This window comes from Meleagris gallopavo, chromosome 6 (assembly GCF_000146605.3).
Source record: "Meleagris gallopavo isolate NT-WF06-2002-E0010 breed Aviagen turkey brand Nicholas breeding stock chromosome 6, Turkey_5.1, whole genome shotgun sequence".
Classification (NCBI taxonomy): Eukaryota; Metazoa; Chordata; class Aves; order Galliformes; family Phasianidae; genus Meleagris; species Meleagris gallopavo.
This window is the reverse complement of record NC_015016.2, coordinates 47,108,264-47,130,741: the sequence shown is the minus strand read 5'-3', so window position 1 is coordinate 47,130,741 and position 22,478 is coordinate 47,108,264. Positions and strand designations below refer to the sequence as shown.

The following is a 22,478-nucleotide window of genomic DNA, read 5'->3' as shown; positions in this document are numbered from 1 at the left end:
CCTAATTAGCCCCCAGCATCCATGCACAATGATGGCATAAGGACAGGCAGAGATCTGGCCATACCTTCCATGTCACAGGAAAGCTGCTTGCATGCTGCCAGTGGCTGTGGGCCACTCTCCGGAGCTGGAGAGTCAAGAAGATTATCTTGAGATGATATAGCTGCCCATGTCTCACCAGAGATATGCTTGGATGTCCTTTCCACTGCTAAGGGAAGAAACAGTGTTTTTGCCAAGCGTCTGATCTACTGTTCCAGATAATCCATGTTAAGATCCTTTGGAGAGAAAACCCTCAATTCATGGATGTGGGCTTATTATTTGGGATCCAGTTGTCTTTTCTTTTACATAGACCAGTGGCAATTTGGCCATTTCTATCCATAAAAACAGGGTCATACTGTTTGTATTCCATGTCAGTTGAAATAAAAATGATGTGTGACTATATATCTGCCAGAGCTTAAAGCAATAAAAAAGAATTACTTTCTATTCTAGCAATCTAATAGACAAACAATCATCTGCAATTTGTTTTAGGGAAATGAGACAATTTCCCTTTTTGCTATTAACTGTGCTGCACTGGTTCCCACTAGGTCTGTTCAGGGGACTGTTCATCTTGCTCCTGTAACTGGATTTTGTACGAAATTAAGGTACTTCATGTAGTACTTCTGCAGAATGGAGAGGACTCTCAGTTAGATCAGAATTGTTGTATAAAAGCCCAGCAGTTGGATGACCTAACCAGTTTCTATTTCATTCCAGTATTTGTGAAAATCACTTACTGATTCGTCTCTCATTTCCCGTGGGAAAAAGCTGGAAAGCTGATTGCCACACCTATCTGTTAGCTATTTCATGCTAGGTAGCACAAGAAACACCGTTCATTCTGTAGGTGTGTGTGATTCTGCTTCATCCCGATCTGAAAAGCAGCATCCCCTACCCTTGTTTTCATGGCATCAAGCACAGGCCCAAAGCTGTGGCTGTTTTCCTTGTGATCACTCACGTGGAAGAACCAGAGACATTCTGTGGTCAGAATATCAAATTCGGTGTCCTTCATCGTGCCTGGTTGTTTGCAATGCAAATGGAAGGCTTTGTCTCACATAGTACCATATCCATGGTAACCAAATGAAGACAAGTTTGCATTACTTCCTTAGTAAAGTGCAATCCTTCCCCTGGCACATGTGCCAATGAGGCATAGAGAGTTAAAGGGACAGCAATATATTTCTTGGAAATGGAAGCAATCAAAACAACTTCTGGCTTTTTTTTCCCCTTTATTTCAGTTATCGCTGTCCTTGCTCTTCTACCCTTTCTTTCCCATCCTGTCATTTTCTAGAATTCCTATTGCTGAAAACTAGACTAGTCCTGATTTCTACTTTCCCTTTGCCCGGAGGCTAAGCAAACAGTCATCTATCCGAACTGTCAACTTAAACACCACTTTCTTGGCAATCAGCCTCCCTTTGCCCTTCCTAGTATCTTAAAATAAATAAATAAGTACATAACGGAGGTGGAAAGCCAAGCCAAGAGCACCAATTTGTGTCCTCGGTTTTTCAGACCTTGGGTTCGTGGCAGAGCAGAGACACAGAAGCACTAGCCTGCAACTATTCCGTAATACTAACAGCTGGATCAAGCCATACAGGTTGGAGCTTATCAGTTTTTTGTTGTTGTTATACCCGTTAAAAAATTTAAAGTCTCTTTTTCCCCTCTTCTAATCTGTCAGATATGTGGGAGAAATACATTTATATTTAATTTGCTGGTTTAAATTCCAATTAAAAGAGCTTGATGTAAAGGGCTTTGATATTTTCAAAGCCTCACAGACTGTCTCTTTTGACCAGCCAGGAAACATTTTTAGCAAAGGGACCAGATTCAAGCTGAGCATACTGCAAAATTGTTGCTATTGTTACTGCTTTCACTGTTGTTGTTGTTTTGCTGCCTTGCCTGTGACAACCTGTGCACTGATTTTATGCACTTTCCCTTATGTAGCCGGGAGGCTTAAAATACAACTCGCTCCCTCTTCATCCTACATTGTTTTAAGCAGAAATAGTTCTGGCTTTTGTTATTTAGCATTATCTGTTGTTTTTCCTCTCAATCAAGAGTGAGCTTACATTGTGATTAAAATGCAACATGATGATAAAATCGACATCCAGTGCAGGTATTCACGATGAACAACACTGATTGTCTCAAACCAGCACCAGGACTTCTACTTTGAAAGGAGCAGAGCAAGTTTAAGTTGTGGCCTCTGAGCAGGAATTTTACCAAAAGCTTCGCAGAGACAGAAATGTACCCAAATTTGTATTTGCCAACATATGAGGGGGCTTGAAGTGTTATTACAGCTTTCCCTAGCTTGTGCATTTTCAAAAAAGATTAATTCTCTGGAGTCAATTCATTTAAGGGTATTTTACTTGTGAGTTCTCACATGGGTGTTCCAGGGGTTACTTTGAATACCAGAGTGTCCTTCCTTGCTTTCAATGCAAATGACAGGCATGTTGAAGAGATAAAACAAATGACTGTCTTCCTGCACCAACTAGGATTTTGCTGCAGTTAACAGGGTTAATAGGCAGAGAAAAGGGGACCTCAACTTCATTTAGCTGCCCAAGGTCAGAGCTCAAGTTTGACACTGAAAATACTTTTGTCATCTTCATTTATTTCTGAGTAAAACATACAGAAGACTAGAGTCTTCAGTCTTCAAGCAGTGATTTGTCTCCAAAAATGGCAACTGAAAGTAGCAATACTGCAGATCAGAAGTTATCCTGTTCCTGCCTGAGAGCACTGCAACAACCTCATCTCTCTTCTTGTTTACTGAAGCAAAGATGGGTAGATAGATAACATAAGCTTTATTTTTCTCCTTGGTAGAGCTGCCATAGAAAGTATAGCTGAGCCAGATTGCCAAACACATCTATATCGTATAAAAGATTGAGACAGTAGTAAAAATGATCTCTGTTGTTTGCCTTGCCTTGCCCTGCCTTGCCTTGTCTTGCCTTGCCCTGCCTTGCCTTGTCTTGCCTTGCCCAGCCTTGTCTTGCCTTGCCTTGCCTTGAAAGGAAACTAAATATTAATTCATGTAATCAATAATACAGACGCTTCACATCCTAGATGTGAAAAAATCCTTTATTTTTCTGTTTGTGTGGCAAAAGCTTACTTACTGTTAAGCTGTCAAGCTCAAACAGCCTGTAAGTATGCTCGAATAATTTTCTGAACAGAAATGGGATGTCTTGGACACTTAAAGACATTCTTAACTAAAGTATTTGAGATTTTCTGCTTCCTCTCAATTCATGTCCCTATAACTACATGTTTAGTTGCATATTTGTCAATATTAAAGTTAACCATTGGCTCTCTACTCAGGAATTGATGCACCTGCATATGGATCTGTTTGCATTCATAACCATTTAAAGAAAGTGGATAAATATTAAAAAAGTGTGAATAGTCACTCAGCAAGTGGAAAGGAAAAAGAAATATTAATAGCACTATCCAGTACATATCATACAGCGTGAGGAATATAGTGTGAAGCTGATGAAGTTCAAGATCCTGTTTCAGTGAAACAAACACACTTTACTGTAGCTGGTGGCAAGGAGAATGGTTCTGTTAAATTCTGGCAACCGAAGTGAGACAAATCTGTCTGGGAACCTGCCATAAACTGTTTATGTGTTTTTCAATTTTTAGAAGCTTTTTATTTCATATGTTCTGTAGTTAAGAGCTGATATAAATTGCTCGCTGATGCAGATTCCTCAATTTCTACCTTGAAATCTCCTTGTAGAGGAGGGGAAAAAGTGGGGAAAAAAAAAAGATTTCCAAGATGTTCTCAGTGTGTTATCAAATGAACAAAACACACAGGACATGGAAACCAGCCAGTCATTCATTCCATCGACAGATTTGCAGAGCTAAATTTGCTTCTGGAGAGCAGTTAGAAATTAAAACACACAGATGATGAGTGGTACTGGCACCCAAACTGTGATCAAGAGGACACTCTTGTCTGAAAAGATGTACCCTATCAGATTAATCATTATGTGTTAATTAATTTGAAATCAAAAGGATGTCTTCTTCTGTCTATGCACAGGAAATTAATGGTGATAACACTAATTAAATGTAATGGAAGTTACCTCTGTACTTGCCACATCTGGGGCCAAACTCTTTATTGTCTCTCATGTTGTGTCATTTACAGTTGAATCCCATTGTAGCATCTTACTCTCGTTGTGTCCTGCTGTAAATGGCTGTGCAAGTCATCAGGCAATGGAGAATCAGGCCAATGGATTACTCAGCTGGGAAATGAACTAATTTCAATTAAACTAGCTCTAAACTTTGACTTCTAGCCCTGGGAAGGTGTGTTGCTGGATCTCCTCTTCTGTGAGGCATACTAACATAAATAAATGGTTCTTCTGCCTCATTCTTTCCCCTTTAGTCCACAAAAGCATTACTGTGCTTTCTGTGCAATCTTTCTGCTGTCCTGGCGTTTCCCTGGCAGCCTCTCTGGCAGGTGGGAAGCTCCATTTCCCATGGAGGAGCCTGAGGTACTCAAGTGCCCAAAAGGTATTGAGGGAATTTCATTTTTTCCTCCTGCAGGTACTGATTTTTTAAGGGGGGTGCAGGGTATATGATGAACCAGTCATATGGCTTCTCTGAACCATTTTCTGAGGCAGGGCAAGGTTTCCTCTTAACATAGTTGACTTGGGTGATGGAGAGGCTTGTCCGCATAAGGCTTGTCTGATCCAGGAGAAATTAAAAAATCTTCCTTTGCTCAATTTGAATATTTTTACCTATTTACCTTTGCTCTAAATAACAGCAGCTGTCTCCCTCTGAGGGGAATGATTTGTTATCTTTGACCAGAGATACAGAACAGGACCAGCTGTCATCAGCTGTCAGGGTACACGATTTCCTGCTCTCTGTCCTCCCTGTTCCCCTTCCTGAAGCTCAGTTTTTCCTCACTCGTTTAGCTGCAATGCAGCAACTGAAAGGAATCTGGGACATAATGAGTGGGATGGACTCTAGACTTCCTCTGCCATGGGGCCAAAGGACTTCTGAACACAGCTGATGCTGTATATATCCCATCCTCTGCTAACCTGTTCTTTCAGTGTTTTATTAAGACTTTTTATTAGTCTTCATTAGCCTCCAGGTCTCCTGAAAAATAACAACAAAAAAATAAATCAGTGATTGTACCAACTCTGTTATGCAATGGCAAATTGCTAATTACAACTCAAAATCTGTTTCAATGACTTAAAAGCATCAGGTACTTAAATTGATTCTTGGTATGATACTAGAAGTTGTGGTTTGCCTTGTTTCTCTTTGCTAGAGGGAGAAAAATTGGTGTACATTGGAAAATTTGATTTATCTCCCCCAGCATGTCATCTTTGTTCTACTGTTCTTACTTGTATTTGGGTTAATGTGCAGCTTGTTAAGGTACATCATGCCAGGGATTGTCTCACTAGCTCACTCAAAGCCCTGTGTTTAGACTAGGGCCAGGCTGCTGCTTCGGTCCATGAAGAAAAGCACCTCCAAACAGCAGCTGCAGTAGGAGGATTGCTGTAGAAGTGTCCTACTCTTTGCATTGACTATAAAGGGAACATAAAATGCAGGTTTGTAGAAAACCTACTGTTTTACTAGAGATTTTGGACTTCAGTGCACCAGAAATGAGCTTTCAGTGTCATAGCTAGGCAAAGATTGACAATCTTAAAATAACACTCTTGCTTTGTAGTGTTAACGACAACAACAAAAACAACAGAGACCCTGCAAATCCATATATTCTTTATTCTAAATGTCAAAATTAAATCTCTAAAGTCTCGAGTCCAAAGGCCTCTGATGCTGCAGCCTTTCTGTGCCTTTTGACTGCAAATCAGAATAGCACCACTGAATCCAGGCAGCAATAGTGTGACAGGAATGCCTCTTGGTTTATCTTTTGTGTGCATGAGCCGTGCTGCTGATCAGCAATTGCCCCTCCTTGTTCTGTCTCTGAGAGCAAGGCAGCTCCTTGAGCTGGTGATCTCCATGGCTTCGGTTGAACCTGAAGGGAAAGAAGCCTGATTGTAGTATTTTCAGAGAAGAGCTAAATACTTCTGAGCCATCTTTACTTACCTTTGGGTTCAAAATCTGAGCTGAGCAGCAGGACGCTTGGGACCCATTGCTTGCTCTGCTCCAGGCTTCCTGCATGGCCTTGGGCAAATAAGGTGAATTGCTTGTGCTGCAGTCCCCTGTTTGGTAAAAGGGAGGCAGTGATCCTCCCTCAGCACAAGAGCAGGCTCTCTGCCCCTTACAAGCTATGGCAGGAACTGCCTCAGGATGCATTCATGCAGAATCAGAATAGCTAGCTTTCCATTCTCAGTGGGTAGATGTTTCCAAATTATGGATGACTGGCAGATAATAAAGTCAAATGAATGATTCCAGATTTTTCTTTGCTTTCCGAATTGGATTGAAAAAAAAAACCCTTGGATTACCAAATTAAATCACTAAACCCTTCTCCCAGTAATTTTTGATATATTCCAGAGTTACCAAAAAGTTATGCAACTCAGTGAGGTGCTTAATTGCTATAAACTGATCCCATAATATTTCATTTGAGTGCTCTACTTTCATTTTTATACTTAGAAGACTCTACAGAAGAAAATATTCATCCTTGGTTGAATTCTTGTTCTTTGTAAGTTTTGCTTGTGGTACTCCCTAATTATTTGCTGCCTGAGTTCTCCAATGGGAAATGTGATGTCTGCAATATTGACTCTTACTTTAGGAAAGTTGTGACTCCCTGAAAATTCAGAACAAAATATTTTGCTTATTTTGTCTGATTTCAGCCAAAGAAAGAGCTTTCTATTTTGTTGAACTACATCAAAACACTCTTGCACAAATATTCAGTATTAACTGACATGCCTTGCTTATGATCCACTGTCTCATGAGAACAGCCCTGCCAGGGATAACATTTTCCATCACGTGTGTCTGGATAGTTTTCTGATCAAACTGTCTGGTACACCATGGGAATTTCATGATGCTGCATCCTCTAGTGAGATGTAGCCTACCACATGAGCACAGTTTATGGCAGAAACCATGGTTATACACACCTGAGACAATGGGTTCTCACAGAGAGATGCAGTTTAATCTTGAACATAGTCAAACATGCATGTACTTTGTTACCAAAATTTCGCTATTTCAATTTTTTGTCCCTGAAGGACCAGTATTCTCCATGAACTATTCAGTGTGATGCCATGCATTCACTGCAAATGCAGCTCAAGTCTGTTTGTTTGGTGGTGAGGAGAAGACTAAAAAAAAAAAATTGTTTGGAGGTATGGTGAGGTTTGCATTGCAGGACAGGTATTGTAATTAGTGATCACCTAATCATCGTGCAGACAGGGATCAGGTGGGAGGTATAATACAGCTGTATTTTCTTTGAGGCACTGAAAAGTCTTCTGCGTCCATTTCTCTCATTCCTGCCCCTGGATAAGTTGATTTAATTAGATTCTTAATAAAATTTATGTTCAGAAGTGACAGACTTGACTCACGGAGAACGCTAGAATTTCATGGGGTTTGCCTTAAGCACAAATGCAAGATTTGAATCTCAGCAGAGGCCAATGTACGTATGTTAGGGAGAAAGCAAGTGGTGTTCAAATCAGTGGTGCTCAGAAGCAACAGAAAACATGGGCCTATGGCTCTGTTTCTCCCACCAGCCATCCTCATTCAGTTATGTGTGCTCCAAGTGCCCTGTGCAATGCTTACCCATCACGCTGCCTCCCAGACCTCATCAGTTCTCAGGAAAGCAGCTGTACTTCAGGGGTAACTTTTTTTTTTGTCTTTTTAAATCATTTTTATCTTAGAGTCTCCTTACAAGTGGAGATAAGCTACAAGACCAAGAGCAGGCAGGTTATACAAATAATGTTTTTTGTAATTTGGCTTAACTACAAGATATCAAACACCACAGGTTTCTGCTTGGAAGAGCTGATTTTCATGGATAAGCTGTCCCTTTTTTTCTGTTTGCACTTGTGATGAGAAGGTTCTCAAATGAGATTTTCAGCAGAAAAGTCTCAGTTTTGCCTTCTCTTCTGGCATGATTTGATTTCCTTCTGCTGGGGGAGTGGAAGTTTCTAGGACAAATTTGCACAGATTTCTGGAAGTTATGACACGATGCATTCAAGCATGCCTGACCTGAACTCAGAACTTCTCACTTGTTCTCACCTACTTTCCAGATCTGCTGAATGTAGTGAATTCAGAGCATCTTTTTTAGGAAAGAGGACAGAAGAACAAATCATCTGATATATTCAAGATATATTTCTAAAAATTTCCACATTTGTAGCGCATTTTGGAGCCCCAAATATTTTCAGTGCTTCCAAATTTGCACTTTTTGTTCATCAGGCTCACAAGTAAAAAAACGCAGTTGGATGATATATGCTTTAATCTTTTCTCCTGTTACAATGTTTTGTCTTCCCTCAAGTGTCAGAGGCTACATTTAGCTTAGCAAAATATATTATTCATAAGCAAAGATATACTTAGATGTGCAGTAAACAGAGTGCCAATTAGCACCACAGTTGGTTTACAAAGCATTTTTTTGTTTGTTTGTTTGTTTTCATAAGGTTTTCTGACAGATTTCTAAAGGGCATTATTTCCCCCAACGTATCTTCCGCTTTAGTAATGAGATTCAGTGTTTCTTGTGACAGGAACAAAATAGTTGCACGGATCAGGAAATGTAAATACTTTTTCCTCTCCATTACTATTTCCATGATCTCTTATATATGGAAAAAACAATCTCTAATATTTAAAAACGTCAAGCTCTCTAATAAGGAACTTCTCACGAGAGCCTTCTCATCAGAGGAAGCAGAATAGACTCTAATCGTGAGTGAGACAACCCATGAAAGTGCAAAGTTTGTCCAAGCCATGAGGCTAACAGGTTCTTGAGCCATTTACTGTTATTTAAGAGGTTGGATGGCTTAGCCTGTCCAACTCTGTATTTGTATGTTCTTGACCCACTGCGCTAGAATGTTGTTTAGCTTATTTTAGCCTACAAAATGAATGTATTTCAGGTGCCCCAACCAGTGATTGACTCGTGTAAGAGTTTAACCACAAACAGCTCTGTTACCTGGCATGTGGTAACCTAACAAATTCTTTCCATGTGATCACAACTCTCAACCTTTGTTGTTTTTTTTTGGTGACCTGTTATTTCTTATGCCTCCTTCATACACTCTATTTCTCATAATCACATTATTTACTTAAAACCCTGGCCAGTGCTTCACGTTGCTAGATTTTTAGTTTGGCAGCACCTCTGTTCATTCATTCCCAAACTACACAAGATATTAAGGAAATCAAAGCTGCAGTGAGTTTGTAGTTGTAGGATATAATGTTCTGTTACAGAGAAGTGTGCCTACATGCCATTAGGGAAAAAGATATGAACCCACACTTCTAGATGGTGTTTTTGACATTTTTAAGCATTTTAAAGTGAATCTACTGCTTCTTCTGAAACATAAGTAACAAATGGTACACAACAAGTAGCTGATTCTTCAAATTAAGCTAAACTTACTGCTAGATAGTCTGGTTTATGTTGCCACAGCAAATTACAGGATGTCGGTAACCCTTATGTTCCCATCCTCGCGCTGAGTAAGCCAGAAGGAATTTATGTTAGAATTTACGAGCGGAAAAATAATCCAGTAGAGAATGTGAGAGGATGTTTTCTCTTTTTTATTGACATAATTTTGTTAAATAGAAAACACAACTTTAAAAACTAGACAAAAAAATCTTCATCGTGTGCAGTGCGGGAGGATATCTACTGCTGCTCCTGGGCAAATGCTGCTCAAAAAGGATCAAAAAGTTTATTATTTCAGCACTGAGAGAGAAGGGGATGACTACAAACACTGTGTGTGTGCATCCCACTTACTTATTCCCAATTTAAGTTAGTGAAATGATGAAATGTGCACTTTATGGCTCGTAAGCATAGCGCATGTGGAATCCAATAGGCAGTGTTAAAAGTTCTTTGAGAAATATTTGCCAGAAACTCTTGTAAGCACCTTGCAGTCATCTTGCTTCTTCCAAATGCATTTAGGAACATGATACAAAATCCGTTGAAATCAACAGTACAATAGTCACCAGTTTAAGTGAATTACACCTGTTATGCACAAAATAATGGAATCAGCTTTTGCCGAATTGAAAACTTAATGTAACTGCTTTTTACTGTTTTTTGTGCCTCAAAAATCAGGAATGGAAAGGTATTTTCATCATATTTCCTTTATATGTATCCTCAGTGGAAGGACTTGAGAGTGTCTACCTCTAAAGAACAAGGGCTCTAAAGAACAAGGGCTTAATGTGCCAATAATGGTTAACGAAATGTAAAGGCAACTATTTTCCTCCTATGGATTTTTGTTACATTTATGTATTACTAACTTGTCCTGTGAGTTCAGCTTCCCATGCAGGTACTGTTCTGCAACTTTGCAGCTTGTGCTAAGACTTTTTCTTGTATGAAGGATGCTTCGATAATGATGCCTTCTATTTCATTATGTTGGCCTATGATGTCAGAGGCAGACGGTGGTATGGCAGTAGAGGTTGAACCTTCCCAACAAGTGTTTTGTTACATGTTGTTGCCATCTGACAGATGGCAGCAGAGAGGCAGCCTGGCAGAATGGCGCCTGACGTGGAAGTGCATGTGAAGCAAAGGTGTGTCATTGAATTCCTCCATGCAGAAAAATTGTCACTCATTTACGATCATTGATGCTTGCTGAATGTGTATGGAGACCAAAAAGTGGATGGGAGCACAGTGAGATGGTGGGTGGTGCATTTCAGAAGGGGCAACAGTGATATTGGGTCACCTCTGCTGGTGCAGAGTTTATGAGCATGGCATGCAGGCTCTTGTTCATGGCTGGAGAAAATGCACAGCAAATTGGTGGTGATGATGTGGAAAAAGAGTGTTTTGTAGCTGAGAGTTTGCTCTATAAAATGATGTTATAGTGCTCTTTGTATCTGTTGTAGCATCCATGGGAATAAATAGGAGGCTTTTCTGCTGGGGCAACATAGGTACAGTACAACTAGTCTTCTCATCTTGAATCTAGTTTGACACATTTCTGTTTTGACAGACAGAAATGATAAGAGAATTAAATATTTTTATGTTTTCTTATTTGCAGTTTCTTTGTCAGTACCAGAAATGGTACAATTGACTGTGCAAAGCTACAGAAGGTAGGTGTCAGACACTGTAGATATTTAAGGGTTTTTTCCCCCCTTACTTTTCATTTTGATAAAAGGAGAAATTTTAGTTAAGGTTGTTTTGTTCTTTATTTTTCCCCTCTCAAACTGATAGCAACAGCATTAGTTCAAAAACCTACATATGTGGCCTGTTTCATTTTCATACATATGTGGCCTGTTTCAGATTTGAGCTGAGGGACAACATGCAATGAGAAAAATGAACGTTTATTACTTATCCTAATAGATACACGTAGGTAAAATTAAGCTTGAGTCTAGCAAAAGTGTGTTATCGTTCCCATTAAGAAAGATTGTTATGCCTTTGCAATGAGCAGGCTCTAAAAATCAGATATTTCTCTGCAGACTACTGGCTACAAACACGATGAGAAGCTAAGTGAAGAATTGTTTTCAGATGCCACTCCTACTGCTGCAGCTCATTGTCTCTCCAAAACTTTGTTAAGAGCAATTACATCTTTTTAAAGTAGGTGGCTAAAGAAACCGTGCTCCTGAAAGGTTCCCGAAAGATTCACCATCTGTCAAAAGTGAGCCATTCTGCCACCTTTATAATTAGCATTTACTGGTACCTCACACCTACATTCTCACACCTACTGTAACATACTGTTCTTGAGAACAAGCGTATTGCCACGCTCTCATGACGACTCTAAGGCATTGCTATTATGTATCATTATAAACTAAGGCAAAATGCAAATGTTTACTCTAGGAAAAAATCATAATGATATCCCAGAGGAGCACACAAGTAAACACATTTCCTTCTTGTTTTTTTTCCAACCAGATCCCTGCAAGAATTTTCTGAGAGCCCGGTTATGTCAAGATGCAACAGCCTCAGGTCTTCCCACTCTCACACTGGTGGACCACAGAGGTTAGTCACTTCCACGTGAATTCCAATGCATGGAATTCACCCATTTAGGCATCAACAAATATGGTTACAATTTTTTGGAACATGCAGTTCCAAGTTCTAGTTCATTACAATCATCTCATTTACTTCAAAGTGGTCAAAGTGCCCTCTTTAATAACTGGTGTCTGCTCTCAAACACATTTGTAGTAGGAAAACAAATAAACACAAAAACCTGCCTCAAAGTTCATTGTTCTTTGAATTCCTTCCAGCATAAAAGACTTCAAGATCTTATGGCAGCTGCAGCATCTTACCTGTGTCGTGTCTTGAACAAAGCAGGCCTGCCATAAACATACAGCTTTTATTAATGTTTCTCTTGCTAAGCTCTCTAGATACCGTGCCACTAGATATCTCCGGGGGAAGAAACCATAATCTCTTAGCATTGTGTCTGATAATAACCACTTTTGTTTAAGTCTCTGCAAGAGGAGAGAACGGAAGAGAATTACTTAACAAAACCTTAGAAGAATTACTTAACAAAAAAATAAGTCTGGCAAGAGAAAAGTGGTACCAAGATAATGGTGTAAATTAACCTGATGTTTTCCCCACAGCATCACTGAATGGCTATCACTGTGTGAAAAGGATCCAGTGGAGATTCTCCTTGATTTGGGGTTTGGTACAGAGGAACCCGATGTCTGCACTAAAATCCCTCCTAGGTTCCTCAGTGGTTCTTCTGTGGCAAAAGGTATTGACATCCAAGTCTTTTTGGAAGCTCAAAAGCAGCGGATGGACATTGAGCTGCCAAGCCTGTATGGTAAGTGGAGAAGGAATTTTAGCCAGAAATAAATTTCTTTTATTTTACTTCTTTTAAAGAAGTAAAATAAATAGCATAGCATGGGGACTGAGCAGGTGGAGAAGACGCTTATGAGAGAAAGTATATGAAAAAGGGACATGTATTTAGTTGATATCAAGAATTCTTATTCCCTTTTCCCTTTTGTGGGAGCAGGACCCTTTTCACAGGGAAATGTGCAGAGCAGCTGACAAGATCCCAGCCTCCCCCAGTCATTAGGGCTGCTAGGGCTCATGCATCAGACCCACAAATCTCTAGCTAGAACCTAACAGTCTGGTTGTTCAAATATGCCCTAATAAATGGATGAGAATCTTATTTTAAGCACAATAAGATTGCACCATTTAAAGCAGACAGGCTTGATTTTTATTTGCTGTAGATGGTTTTAGTTCCATTTTGTGTACTTAGCAGTTAAGAAATGAATACAAGGTCCTCACCCTGAAGTTATATCAGCATTAAAATAGCATTGTTAATTCTCTGGTATATCGCCCATCTGAAAAGTCCAATTTTGACATCATTTCCCCTCATGTTTGCTGCACAGGATAACCAGATGGCTCTTGAAATCTTCTGTTTATTTAAGATGCTCAAGGAAGCAGGATCTCTCATATAGTCCATGCATTCCTGTTTAGAATTATGCTGAAGAAGTGGTATGGATGGAATAAGAATTGAAAAAGAAATGTCAGAGCATCATGGAAAATGTGTTTTTCCCTCTTTCTCTCTCTTTTTATAGCAAGGCCTGTGCACACATTTCAATATTTACAGCAAACTGACACATCAAACAGGTTTCTCAGCTCTCACTCTTTCTCTCTGTAACTCCTGAGAGGGAAAAAGAGAGGAAAGAATCTGTATGAGTAGATGGAGGATAGAGACCTCAAGGAAGAATCATAGAACGGCTTAGATTGGAAAAGACCTTAAAGATCATTTTAGTTCCAACAAACTTATCATGGGAAGGCTTGCCATCCACCATCTGAGATTGCCCAGGATCCCATCCAGCCTGGCCTTGAACACCTCTAGGGATGGGGCATCCACAGCCTCTCTGGGCAGCATGTCCTAGGACCTCACCAGCCTGTGAGTAAAAAATTTCTTTCTAACATCTAACCTACATCTCCCCTCTTTTAGTTTAATGCCATTCCCCCTTGTCCTATCACTATCAGACCGTGTGAAAGGTCAGTCTTGCTCCTGTTTATACACCCCCTTCCAAGTACTGAAAGACCACAATGAGGTCTCCCAGAGCCTTCTCTCCTCCAAGCTAAACAAGCCCAATTCCCTCAAGCTGTCTTCAAAGGAGAAGTGCTCCAGCCCTCCAATCATCTTTGTGGCCCTCCTGTGGATCCGCTCCAACAGCTTTGCATCCTTTTTGTGCTGGGAGCCCCAGGCCTGGACGCAGCACTGCAGATGGGGCCTCACAAGGGCAAAGCAGAAGAGCACAATCAGCTCCCTCTCCCTGCTGACCACCCCTCTTTTGATGCAGCCCAAGATACATTTGGCCTTCTGGGCAGCAAGGACACACTGCTGCCATCAGGACTCACAAGTCCTTCTCTGTAAGGCAACTCTCCATGAGTTCTTCTCTCAGTCTATACTCGTGTCAGGGTTTGTCTTGATGCAGGTGCAACGCTTTACACTTGGCCTTGTTAAACCTCATTAGATTTTTATGTGCCCACTTTTTGAGCGTGTCCGGGTCCCTCTGGATGGCATGCCTTCCTTCTTTTGTGCCAAGAATGTAGAGAGCTCAGAGTGAATGAGAGGAAAGAGCTTCTACGGAAGGAGTTTGCACAGCTAAGGTAAGCAGTGATAAGCCAAGGTGTGAATTAAAGACCAGACTTTGCAGTAGTCCTTGATGGGAGCACTCTTAGGACAGGTTAATGGCTGCTCTGTATGAGAGAGCTGCTGTAAAGTTAGCTAAGGTCTCAATTTCTATTTTGATGGGTGTGATGTCCATCAAAACATATTTTCTTGCTTTTGACAGGTTGGGAGGGGATTTTCACACCATCTGCATAGGCTTCCTAAGTATGTGCCTGGGCATATTTAAGCAAGAGAGGTAACATCCATCCTTCAGAGATTCATACTTCTCTCTTTACGGACTGTACATGTTTCCTTATGTGTGGTGATTAACCTCATAACCTCTGCACCAAGTTATAGGCATTTAGCTGAAGCACCATCTCAAGGATCTTAATCACAACAGAGTTTATTTTCATAGAGAATAGAGAGTCAGGCATCTCCCATGGATCGTAACTGAGCCATGATTTCAAACACCTATCAGAAGAAGTCAGTCGGTCTTTGGGATCACGTAGGCAATCTAGCACATGCACCTTCTGATAGCTGATATTCCAAGAGAATAACTGCTAAAGGATGAATCAGTTTTAGTGTGCAAACTTATGAGGGATATCATCAAACAGGCTTTCAAGACTTCTGCTTACAAACTCTGTTTTCTAATCTTGCCATTCTTACCTTGCCTAATTATTTTGTAGTGAAGTACAGCAAGAAGGAGAAGTGGAAAAGTCATGTTTAACAGATTTGGAAAATGGATTACCTCTACAGGGAGGAATCTAGTCTATCTGCCTTCAGCAGTAAGACTGCACCTAAACTTGCAAGCCCTTAATGATCCAGCTCTTCTTTTGGAAGAAAGCTTCCTGAAGATGATAGAGAAGAAGATTCTTCCCTGTAAATTAAGTAGATAGTTCAGACCTAGAGATGTTCCATGGTGTTTACCTTTCCGTGAACCTTTTAGGGTACCCCAGATGCTTTACTGGCACAGGACCATTTCATATTGAGATAAAAGTGCCAAAATGATGCAGACTGCATACTACCTTTAGAGGCTTCAAGCCTATATTAAGCCACTGTTCCTAAAAACATGTAAGATGTGCTAGATGAATTCAGATATTGTCACCCAGTTTGGCTTATTGTTACTAAATTGCTCTCATTTGACTCTATACACCAAAAAAGAAAAGTGTTTAATCTGAATTAGTGAATGACTGAGAAATACTGTCAGTTTACTTACTCCTGAAACAGCAGAAAAAATTAATTGATTTAGTATGACACATTAGTCCAAGAAAGTGAAAGATGAGGAAAAGGATTCTAGGAACTGAATAAGTGACAGTAAACGTGGAGGGAAAAAAAGGAGAGTGAGGAAAGAAAAACCAGTGACTTCCATACCAGAGTGATCTTTCTCCACTTTCCTATTTCCTTCATTTCCTAATGCAATCCTCTTTTTTCTGTTTGGCTCTTCCCTTACTGTGATGCAGATAGTTTTCTAGAGATGCTCCATTGCTGATTTGGCTTTTTAAAATACATGTGTGTTGTTACAGAACTGTTTGTTAATTGTCTCTTTGCTTGGTGCTTGAGCATTGCCAGGGAGTTTTTAAAGGGTCCAGTTCACAAGAATAAGCTGCATTTTCAACAGTGTCAGTCATCAGTAAGTTATTTCAGATCTGAAAGAACTTATCCCCACCATTCACTGATGGTGAAAATTTTACTGTCATCATTAGAATGATGGTGAAATAAAGTTAATTGAGAATCAAGTTAAGTCAAATATATATATATATATATATTTGAGTATATTGATCCAGAAACTCTTTGAAAACTTCAGGTCTGTGGGCATTTTAGTTCAAAAATGTTTACATGTTTAAATCTGACAATTAAAATAAAGTAAAACCCACTCACTTTAGCATTACTTTTCCTTACTGCCATATCTAAATTTACTTAGGGTTTTCTGTCTTGTTTCTAGGGATTTTTCACCCATTTCACTGAATCTCAGAATGTTTTGGGAGGGACCTTAAAAGACCTGATGAAGGCAGAGATGCCACCCACTAGCTCAGACTTTCCAGGGTTCCATCCAATCTGGCCTTGAACGCATCCAGGGATGGGGCACCCACAGCTCCTCTAGGCAGCCTGTGCCAGGGCCTCACCACCATTATAGTGAAGTTAAGCTAGTAAGGAGAAATGCACATCTCTGGAGATAGATATTAGCCAGTAAAAGCATCTCTAGAAAAGAAATGTAATATAAATTGCCAAATACATTCTCTGAGCTACCGCTTCAGTTCTAGCAATGGCAGTATTGCCAAGGCTTCAAGAGGAAGCAATCTAAAGTAGGAAAATACTTTAACATATGACAAAGTAGAAAATGCGGAGATTTCATTTTATTTTTTCTATGAGAAGAACATCAATTTCAGGTAAATCTTTTTTTTCCACTTAAACTAACGTTTTAGTATTTTTCCAAATTCTGCCAGTTTGCCAGTAGGGAAAAAAAAAAAAAAAAAAAAAGTTGACTGAAAGTTCTCAATGACTCTGGAAACATCTGTGTTCCTTCATTCCTCTTTGAGCCTGTTGAAGACTTTCCAAATCTTTTGTGCAGATAACTATGTTAGCCTAGTAGAACCAGATTTAGGGAAGGAGTAACAAAACTGTGAACGTTTCCTCCTGAATTCTAAAATGGTAAATCATAATACAGTCATTAGAATTTTTATGAAAAATATAGATTCTGTTGAAGATTCATTGATCTTATTTACAGCAAGGCCATTTGCTGGTGCAGCTGAACTTTCTAGTGGAAATGATTCTGCAGTTATGTCCTTCAGGATCTCACCTGTGGTACAGATTTAGACTATTTTGAAGCAGGCTTCAGAGACCAAGGAGTTTGTGTCAGACTCTTGCCTACTTGAGGCATGCTCCATGGGGAGCATCCCTAGAAACCAAAGCAACAGCTTGCCTGGAAAGAAAAAATCCAGAAAACAAGGCTGTCCTTGACATAATTTCTTCACGACATTGCACATGAACAAGATGACTTTTTTGTTCATGTGTCATTTCTTGGTTGTTTGATTTGTACTTCAGATTTCACAAACTCTTTGATATAGTTCACCAAAGTTAAGCAGTGTGTAAAAATGTGAAAACTATTTCAAACTGCAGCAGTTTTGGTTCTGGTTCAAATCAGAATGTCTGGACTGCTCTGCCTCTGTCAGTCAAAGGAAATTTGCAGTTGTGATTTTTAGGTCCTGATGTAGTGGGAGCCAGATGAAATACTGAGGCTAAAATGGCTTTACATGGAGAGCATGTCATAGCACAGTGGATGCACAAAATGATTTACCCCAATGTCCCAAACTTAGGCACACGGAAAATACCCAACACACTATCCAACACTCTGTGCTCATAGATCAAGTAACACCTTTAAGCAAAACCAGGCATCGCTTTTAACCGTGTCTTAAAAAGTGGCAGCAGTGGCAACATCTTCCTCTGGTTTTAAAAATCAGGTGGTGTCTGGGGAATTTTTAAAAAGGCTATTTTTGAGATATTGCAACAGTAAGGAACTGCATGCTGTAATATTGATCCTTGATGCAAAAAGCTGACTTAAATCCATGGTAAATACCCCCTTGTTTAATTATTGGTAAAGCAGCATTACCAACAGCCTGCATGCAGTAAATCTGGCTGCTCTCTAACAGAAATGGCAGCCAAGTATGTGAGCGTTTTGCCATCTACTGTCCTCAATGAATCTCTCAAGGAAGGAGAAGTCCTGGTGACATATTCATTGCCTCGGGATGGATGCAGACACAATACACAAACAAATGTGTTGCATTTCCTTGTATAAATAACTTCATAGTGTTGCAGAGAAGGAGATCTCCAGGGTCCCTTAGGGAAGGCATAGTTCATTTCTTTTTTTACATTACTCTATGGAAAAAAATAGCAAAAATTACAAAAGCTTGATGCAATTATTATTATTATTATTTTTAAAGGTAACCTATATACAATATCAGCTGTGAGTTTCTGGAAGATAAGTATTTTGTGATGCTCTGAAAATAAAGGCATAGCATGTATGGTCAACTTTTATCGATTTGTATTTATCAGTACGTATGCATTTTGCAGCTATCCTGGACAGCAGCCAGCAGAAACTGTTTATGATCAGATTTTATAATAACCTGATTCTCATGAATTTTAATTAGTCCTCAGATATGGCATCCTAGTCTGGTCCAGCCAGCTGGAGAACTTCAGGCTGGATTCTGTAACTTTCATTCATGCAGAGCAGCATTCAGATGTACTTGTCCCAGTGAACTCAACACTGTGTGTTTGGCTGACACAAAGAACTGTGCAGAGGTGTCTGAATATAGTCTGAACGGAAGCAGACAGAAAAATTCAGCCAATTTTTAATCAGATACTTAGTACGTTTCTTAGCAATGACAAGTTTGAATAATCACTGGTGCCAATTATTTGTTTTGTTTTTGTTTTTATAACCATGTTGCCCTTCGTTATGACAAACTTAAGGACGTTTTCGACAACTGGAAGTACTTGACCACATCACCAGTGCCCTCTCATCTTTGCTGACTGATGTGAACACCCAGCAGACCAAAGCACAGGAAACTGGTGGGAAGGTGACCGGTCATTTGAATGCTGTGAAGAGCAGATCTGTGGTCACACAAGCAAAGAGGAGAAGAATAGGTCAGTTCCTGAGAAGGGCTTCTCAGCAGACAGCACTACTGAACCTGGGCTTGCTGGCACCTGAGGAAGTCAGCATGCCAGGCACAGAAGAACAACCTCACCTTTGTGTGGATATTGCTGAGAGGGGACCAATCCAGACAGGATTTTCTGCGCATGTTACTTTGGGCTGTCTGACCCAGGAGCAAACCTGTAGAGACAAAAGTTCCTCAGCTTATCCCGTATCCCAGTGCCCACCAGCTCTGCCAGGGAAAAACTGTGCTTCATCGCGTTTGGTGACAAAACAGCTCCACCTTTCTTCTCCATGTGAGGTGCCTGCCAAAGGCAGGCCAAGAAAAGAGCCCCATTTGCTTTTGGCCCAGATGCTCAAAAAATTGGCAGGTCTAAACTGCAGGCCTCCAGATTCATTTGAAATGGAAGAGGTGAGGTGGATTTTTGTATATTGCTTGCTGGCACTTTCTCTGTATTTATTGTATAGGTTTGAATTCTCTTTTTCAGGATGGAAGCTAGAGTAAATGACTTCAAACACCATGCTGCAGCATTATGGGGAAAAACAGTGGGATTTACTCTGCTCATTGGGGTTTTGATTATTTTGAATTGTCATTGTGTTGGGAGACTGTCAAGGAAGTTGGCACTGAAGTTACTAAGGTAGGATTAATTCAACCAGTATGATAGTGTAAGATGCCAATATGTTTTATGCAGCGCCAGGTTGCTGGAGTTTTTTTTACAGAAGGAAGTTGCAGGAACACTAATACAGATGGTAAGGGTTATTTTTACAGATCCAATCATTAACCAGTTCGTTGGATTGGTGTTTTTTTTTATTTCTTTCCTCTGTGCTCATGTTCTGGTGTGCTTTTTCGGAAAGTTTCATCACAAAATTATCCTTGGTTTTATAGCAGTGTTTGAAATATTTTATCACTCTGTAAGCTGAGCATCCTAAAAACAGAATAAATCAGAACAGCAGCTTGTTCTCATATCTGCTGTCAGCAAAGTCCATGGTACTCAGCTATCTATGTGTTTTAGCAACAGTGGGTTGTCAGCAGGGTTCAACATGAAGTAGCAGAGACCAGGATACTTGCCAGTCCCCTAATTACATCTAGATTTGTGTCAACAGCAGTTTTTCTCACCACACTACTGCAGAAAAAGGACTACAGTAGGATTTCCTCCAATCACACAAACCCCACTGAAACTGACAGGAACACTCTTGCCCATCCATCCACCCAGCCATTCTCTCCAGCCATCTTTCATGACTGAGGAAAAGGAAGGAGTCTTACAGTTCTTTTGTAGGAAATGCAGAAAGTAGGAGAAACGGGATAGCTGACAACCCTCTGAAAACACTGGGAACTTGGGAGTGAGAAAGGGAGAGAGGGGAGGAAGGAGCAGAAAATAACTGGAGAAGGTGGCCCAGAAGTTTTTTCCATTTTCAACAACATTGGAACAGATGAAGTTAAGGTAGTGGCATTCTTCTTGAAGAAAGAATGTTTATCTTTTCAAATCTTAACAAAAATATTTTTCCATGAAAGGTTTGGTGCAGCCTTTGTATTGGCAGAGCTGACTCAAGAGTCGGTATTTGGGCCTGACTTTCACCCTCAGTGGGAAAGACAGTGTCTTTCAGAGATCTCTGGCACAGCAAATTTATAGTCCCAAAGCAGCCCGTATGTCTTTGCAAAGCACTCAGCATGCTGGACTTGCAGCTCTGTGACTAGAGGCTTACATAGAAAGGAAGACATTGACAGAGCGGTCAATGCACCTAACAGCAAACTCCTCAGTTTGATGTCCTAAGACAATTATAGGAATGGAGTATGTTCAAATGAGGTGGTGTGTACACTGTTTAACTTCTGGATATTCCCTACCACATCATTACATTAAGGCTGTAAGAGCAGTGTACTGGCTGAAAGGATTAGACCCACCTACATTGTTAGTCTGACAGTGGCCATTAGCATATGTCTGGAAGAGAGAAAAAGAAACAGTTACGTAGAGAGTGACCCTTCTCTTGCTGGCCTTTGACAGGGAGAGATTTAGAGATCTCTGAAGCTGCAGGCTGCATCTAAGATACACCTAGCCTGCATGTGCACACCTTGCTTGCATGCAGTGGGTCCCTCTTTTCTAGTAAGACTTTCCTCAAAGGAAGATTACGCAGTATCATTTTACAGTGTTCCTATTGATACCATGAAAAAGACAAACGGGTTTTCATTCTTATGAGGAAAAAAATATTCTGACCTTACATTCTCTATTTGGCAGGAATTTGGCTCCATATGGCTGTATTTCTTTGGGCTTCTACTAAGTCACAGTTTTTTTTCAGGGATGGTTCTCTAAGGCTGTTCAAACAAGATTGTTAATGTACTTTCAGGTTGGAGTCATTTATCTATTGATAACCTGAGGAACTCTTGGAAGGCTTCACAGACTACTTTATGTCAAGAACAAATATTTTTAAAAAGAACAACCCAAAAATGAACCAGCTGAAATATTTAATGTTTTCACTTTGAAACATCTAGTTTTTTGTTGTTGTTTTTTTTTTCCAGCTCCTTTCCCCCCATCCCCACTAATCATTACTATCAATATGAATTTTTCCTCTTCCTTTCCAGATTCAGAGCTTTGAGGATGAAATTCCATCTGGAAATACTCCTGACACCACCTTAAGTGAGTGTTAAGATACTGACATTTTGCCAGATTTTTTTTAAAGCAGTGTTCCCACGTAGTTTCTTCTAAAGCTTCTCTTAATATGTTTTCCCTCTCTGCTGCCATCACTTCTGGCACTGGATGCGTTATTCTAGACATAACAGTCTAGCATGGCCAATCTAGCCTTGATAAATCACAGGCATGTAAAATGTATTCACCTTGTCAGGGAGACACAGTGAGTGCACCTGAAGAAAGTACCTCACACGCAAAGCCTTGAGAGTCTGGGGCATCCATATGATATTTTAAGCAGAACCTCTCTGCATTTACAGGTGACACAAAAGCTTTGCTCCCACTCAGGGATTCATTTCTCAGTCCAAATGACCCCTTACTTCCCTTAATTCCCAGATCTAGGATCAAACATGAAGTTGGAGGTTGGAGCAGCTCTGCAACCACTCCATATGTAACTCAACCAGGTCTACACAACCATGACATTCTGGTGGCAGCATGGCCTCTGCTCCATCATCAGTCTCCTACACCACATACACTGTCATCATGTGAGCAGACATAGCACTGAATTGTGTCAGAAAATAATTGTTTGAGGAGTGTGTGAAAGGATTAAACACGAAGCTGTTAGACCAGATG

At 40.2% G+C, this 22,478-nt stretch overlaps 1 protein-coding gene across 1 annotated transcript in view; it reads left to right on the top strand.

The window, feature by feature from the left end:
- The window catches only part of ITPRID1 (ITPR interacting domain containing 1), a 53,082-nt gene that overhangs the window by 2,806 nt on the left and 27,798 nt on the right, over positions 1–22,478 (top strand). Inside the window, exons 2-7 of the mRNA XM_010713060.2 lie at positions 1,534–1,618; positions 11,049–11,100; positions 11,897–11,983; positions 12,565–12,767; positions 19,047–19,639; positions 21,803–21,857. Of these exons, the coding sequence (XP_010711362.1) occupies positions 11,069–11,100; positions 11,897–11,983; positions 12,565–12,767; positions 19,047–19,639; positions 21,803–21,857 (970 nt within the window). The 5' untranslated portion in view covers positions 1,534–1,618; positions 11,049–11,068. The remainder of the gene's footprint in view (positions 1–1,533; positions 1,619–11,048; positions 11,101–11,896; positions 11,984–12,564; positions 12,768–19,046; positions 19,640–21,802; positions 21,858–22,478) is intronic.